General features: G+C 32.7%; 1 protein-coding gene across 1 annotated transcript; it reads right to left on the reverse strand.

Moving 5' to 3' along the window:
* Positions 1-1,996: 1,996 nt before the first annotated feature.
* On the reverse strand, positions 1,997-2,650 carry LOC105155928 (L10-interacting MYB domain-containing protein-like). Its single transcript, XM_011071909.1, has 2 exons — positions 2,366-2,650; positions 1,997-2,278 (listed from the first exon to the last, which is right to left on the reverse strand). Exons 1-2 carry the CDS (start codon positions 2,648-2,650, stop codon positions 1,997-1,999), a joined length of 567 nt encoding a protein of 188 aa, XP_011070211.1.
* Between the last annotated feature and the right edge of the window lie 3,169 nt (positions 2,651-5,819).

Raw genomic sequence — 5,819 nt, forward strand, 5'->3', positions numbered from 1 at the left:
GATAATACTTGATTATTATTTACATTTTGACACTTGTAGGCAATAGATTTTTCTTATAAAAAAAAAAAAAACATTAGATTTTCCGACAGTCTACAGTCGGGAACTATTGGGAGGAAGAGGAAGCAAAGATTGAAAAATATTATCATTATGTTTGAATTTTTGTTTTGAGTGTTTTGTTTTGTCTTTTGGAGATAGAGAGAGAAAAATAGAGATAAATAAGTGTGTGTTGAAAATAAATGTATGTTTGAATTTATTTTTTGAAGTAATTTAAGTTTTCCATCCACCCTCATCCAATTTTTTTAATTTTTTCTAAAAGAAAAAAAAAATCAACGTCAAAATTGACAATTTCACACTTAATCTAAGGATCACATAATTTTACCAAATATGAAAGAGAATATTAATCAATTTTCAAATAACGAAAAAGTATTAGTAATTATATCAAGTCTCAAAAGAGGTCGTTGTAAATTTATCCTTAACATTAATACAATGTCGAAGAATCGAAGTGTAGCATAAGCGCGATGATTGAAACGAATAAAGCGGTAGAAACAAATCCCATTTTGCTCAACAATTGATAAAAATAATGAGATGATTAAGAGAAAGTGATCGAGAATCAGATCTTCATAGGTATGAAGTGATAAAATATTACAAAAGAAACAACAACGTTAATTTGGAAGGTTCTTTCGAGTATCCCGTGACACTTGATTCCAGAAAACTAGCTTGCAACTATGAAATGCCAACCTAGGAAGAACTCTCCTAATTAATTATGGATTTTAGTACCCATTTGCTTCTTAAATAGTATGATGTTATGACAATTTTTCACTTAATCTGCAAAAGAATTGGATTATCTAATCTGGGTTTAATTGCAATTTGCATTCGTATATGGAATAGATAATGAGTACAAGAACGAGTTAATTGCAATTTGTGTTATTATATGGATAGAAGGGTTTGAAATGATGGATTTTAAATTCTTATGATAATTTTTTTTGGATACATTTGGGTAATTTTAAGTATGAAGGATTTAAAATCCTTTTATTTTAATTTTAAACTAAGAGTGTGTTTGGCTGGTGTGAGAAGTGGAAGTATAAGAGAACTGGAAGTGAAAATGAATGTATAAGAGATAATTTGGTGTTTGGTTCGGAGGAAGGGATGAAAGTGAAGTAAAACTTGATGTATATGAAACATTCTGGAGTCTAATTTTGTTTCTGTTTAAAATTGGGTGGAAAAGTGGAAGTATGAGACCAAAAATACAAAGAAGTATAGCTTTTATTTTTATTTACTCTGTATATGTATATAATTTCTCTTCAATTCTTTTCTCCTTCCCGCTGATAATACTATACATAATTGCCCAAGAAAAGATAACAAAACCTTTGAAAAATTAATGCATCGAAATCAACAATCAGATAAACAATCTTGTTATTAATTTTTATTTAAACTCAATAGTTCAGAGTAAATTAGTGAACAATACTCATTTTGATGAATATTTTTATTGATAAAGAATATTCTTATTCTTATTTGATAAATATTTTTATTAATGAGATTTTTTAATTTTTTTGATATACTAAAATTATATTAGTATAATATTGATTTATCTATTTTTTAATACAAAATGAAGAGAAAGATTATTTAGTAAAAATCTGTTTTCCTCGTACCAAACAAGGGAAAGTATTTGAAATTTATTTTCCTCCCAATCATACCAAACAATTTAAAGGAAAACTATTATTCTTTCCCTCTCCCTCCCCCTTCCACTTTCCTTTTCCTTTCACTTGAACCAAACGAACACTAAGTTTTGATGAATATGAATAGATTTCATTTTTTTTTTTTCACATCAAGTCATTTGAAATTCTTTCTACAAATCCAAACCAGCAATCCAAATACACCATAAGAAAATTATAGTGTCTGCTTATCTATACTAATATAAAAAGAAAAGCCACTCCACATTCATAAATAATCGTTAATGACACCACCACACTAATTTTTTATGAAGTAAAAAATGTTCTTAATGATAAAATACCACACCACCACACCGATCACTTTGTCCCCCTTTTCGTAGCACACCTCTTGTTGCTCTTGGAATTTTTTCGGTTCCGAATGAGAGTGGATTACCACTATCCATTGTAGGATAGTTTACATTAACTTTATCATCGTCATTGTTGGCGATAGGAGGCATGGCAGAGGAACGGGTATTACTGCCGGTGGCTACAGAAGTGGAGAACATCTCAGTACATAAATCAAAATGAGGAAGACCCTTCTTTTTCAAGCCAGACTCTCTTGGATTAGCCTGCATAATCAGTCATACTTCATTGACGTATGACAAGAAATGATGAATATACATTTGAAAATAAAATGAGAAATCTAATACAATTACCACGATCCATTCAGCCCAACGATCCTCACTGGCAGTCACAGTACACGTTGTTCGGTCCCAACCAAAACCAGTCCGTTTGTATACCAAATCATAAAACTTACGCCAAAGCATCCGAAACCTGTTAGCTTTACCTTTAAGTTGTGCAACAATGTATTGTGTTTTATTACGTTCGTATAACTCAACCCCGATTTCACTCCAAATTTGCTCACTAAATGTAGATGAGATAAGGTGTCCTTTCTTGTAATGCTCATACATCAATTCAATGAACAAAGACACCTGTGGCATATCCCACCAAGCATCGTCAATTCGTGACCTTGGCTCCGAAGACGTACTGCATCTACCATGTTAAAGTCACACCGCCAAATGTAGCACCCCCTTCGCTACAAGGGCTATATCTTCCCTAAACGTCATACTTATAGTAATCCCTGTGTTCATATATATAAATTTGCACATAATCAACTAATCAATTTGCATATGTAATCCCAACATGTCATAGCAAGTATTATCAACCTACAATATTATATATATATATATACATATCAAACACCACAAGGTGATTCACCACAAGTAATCCGTACAATTATATTCTCTCTGTACAAACAAAATGTGAGTTGTACTCTAACTGACTAAGAGGAGAAAACTGCATACTGGCCCGACCTGCCTGAGTATAGCGCGTGGACCTATTCTTCAATAGTCAGACACCTCAAAGTCTATTCCTGAAAGAAAATGTCAGCAGGAAAATGAGCCTGCCACTCAGTAAGCAAATAACCAGTCCTATCTATATATGTATATCAAACACAACCCAAACAAGATGAACAAGCAACACGCATGGAACACAATCAATTTAATTCCAACATAATCAGAACGTACGTTACTAAAACATCTAAAGTATTAATAGAGTATTATTAAAATATCTACCACATTTGATCCAATGTTTCATTCCCTTCATACCGAACACTATGAAATAGTTCTCATAATAAATTGCAAAAATAGCTTTATTCTTATAACTATATTTCCAGAATTTGACAATAGCTTCTCATTAGCTCAACAGCAAACATCATTAACAAAAAGGACCTAAATAAATGTACAATGCACACTTAGCACAAGACACATACAAATTCAAGAATGACAAGAACGAAAAAATACACATAATTGCATTTCAGAAATGCCCGAATGGTGAGTTGATTTCAACAAATAATGGTTCTGTTCTTGCCGTAGACACAAAAATGTACTTGTCGTAGCATATTATCGAAGATCTACCTATATTCTGGATTGATGGGTCAAAAAACCATCAATCCATGACACACTATAACCCTGAAGCACACCATTTTTAGTGCCCCCAAAGTGGTGTTTCATTCGAGTTTCACTCCTCTACAACTGACAATGCATCAAAGCAATTAAGCAAACACTTGTTATAATTAGTCCAACTCCACAATTTTCAAGATGTTAACTAGAATTTTATTTAATTCAGAATCTCAAGATCTTTTTTTTTATTTAAGACAATATATCCACTTAAAAAATTTGATTATTTTGCATGTCTGCATAATTTTCTTAAGCCAATACTAAAAATTGCTCAAAGATGGTAAAGCGCTTAAATAAGGCAGTGAACTGACAAAATATGCATGACAACATACGACATATACCCAAAATCCATCAACATAGTTTATATGATGACACAAAAATTATGCAAATTACCACAAAATGACGGATTTAGAACAAAAAACACCAATTACAGAATCGGTGGTCAATCCAGCTAGCTCAACGAATTCACCACGGGTTTTTAGGTTTCAAAATAAAAATACAAAAAGAAATGGTATTCAATCTAGTTTTACAAGCAGAAAACAACTATAATAACAAATAATAAACTTGTTTGTCGTAGATGAAGATCTATAATAATGTGCCCAAAGAATTAAAGTAAACTGAAAGCATTTTGTTTGTTTATGGCCAGAGAACAATGGAAGCTTTCATCATCATTTGTGTGAATGAAATAAAGGCATAAATACTCACCACCAAATCTACTAAAAAAAAAATATGTCGGTACAAAGCTCACCTTATTTGGAGTGCGGCCCTTTCTCTTTCGGCAAATAACGTTGTTGTTCGAGCCACGGACTCGACGGACAAAAAAATGGATGGATCGGCGGGCGTGTAGAAGTGTCCGGGGAAGAGGAAGGAGGAAGAGAGCTGGTTTTGTTTGAGGCTTCCATTGAAAGACATGGTTGGAAGAGAAAGCAATTTTAATTGATTTGAAACAAGAAAAGACATGCTGACAAAATAAGACAAGTATGACTAACTCATGTGATCTATAATTTCAAAATATTCAGGATTAAAATAGGAATGCTTTCTCAATGAAAATGGCTTGACCGAACAAAATTCCAACTGCCCAAACAGTAAAAAGTAAAAAAAGTCTAATTGAAAACACAACCAAACGAGCTCTAATATTTTCAAGATGATTAAAGAAGTTGAAGTAAGATAAGAGAATATGACAGTAATTAGCTGAACGTTTGACCCAAATCCACTGTGAAGAAAGCTATTGTACCCATAGTAGATGAGAAACAAATTGTTGGTGCAACGATTAGTGCTAAAAAAGCATTTGATGATATCATTAATGCCTCTAGTGAAATTTTGATAAACGGATGGAAAAATAAACAAAAAAAAATATAAAATCTAAAAAAAGGCCCAAGAGTGGATTAGAGAAGTAAACCAAGGAAAAAACAACAACAGAAGATTGTATTATGTTGGAAACCATGATCTCCAGCTGTTTTCGCTTGATCATTTAAAGCAGCTGCTGAACAGAGGAGAAGAAAGAAGAAAGAAGCCTTGGTCGCGTTTTCGAGCTCGCGTTTTTAGTTTAGAACACGTTTCTTTAAGTCGATGTGTTTCTCCCATTATCGCATTTTTTCTCTTAGTCGCTTTGGCGTTTTTATTAGTAACAAATGCGAGTTAGTTGTAGGCAGTTGTATCCATTACTTATAAAAGGAAGAAGGGGTCTTCTTCTCAATATAAGAACGTTGGAAACGCTATTCAAATTATAGAAATTCTGCTGCAATTTACTTTGAATTCCTTCTTCCCAATTCTGATATTTCACAAGTTATCTTCAAATGATTCCGCTGTGCACTCCATTCTACATGGTATCAGAGTCATCTTTTGATGGTCTCTGATATCTTTTGTCAAAGGAAAATCATAAAAAAAAAAAAACCAGTTCTTGACAATCAAGATTATCAATAAATACATTAGCTCCAAGAATGGCTGAAGATCCAGAAGTCTTGAAGCTGCAACTGGGGGACAATCCAGGAATAAGCCTGGTAACTACACTGTTTGATGGAACGAATTTTCTTTCATGGAGTCGATCCATAAAGTTGGCATTAACAACAAAAATGAAACTCTCCTTTATCAATGGAGAAAATAAAAACCAGAAAAGAACGCCGAGTTTGAGTAATGGATAAGGACGGATTTA

The sequence above is a fragment of the Sesamum indicum genome, linkage group LG2 (assembly GCF_026168435.1).
Source record: "Sesamum indicum cultivar Baizhima isolate 11 linkage group LG2, ASM2616843v1, whole genome shotgun sequence".
NCBI lineage: Eukaryota > Viridiplantae > Streptophyta > Magnoliopsida > Lamiales > Pedaliaceae > Sesamum > Sesamum indicum.

What these genes read in the sequence shown, in the direction of transcription:
- LOC105155928 (XM_011071909.1), bottom strand. Translation starts at nt 2,650, where the DNA reads ATGCCACAGGTGTCTTTGTTCATTGAATTGATGTATGAGCATTACAAG. An exon ending in GTTGGGCTGAATGGATCGTG is followed by an intron (nt 2,279 to 2,365) that starts GTAATTGTATTA and finishes CTGATTATGCAG; the next exon opens with GCTAATCCAAGAGAGTCTGG.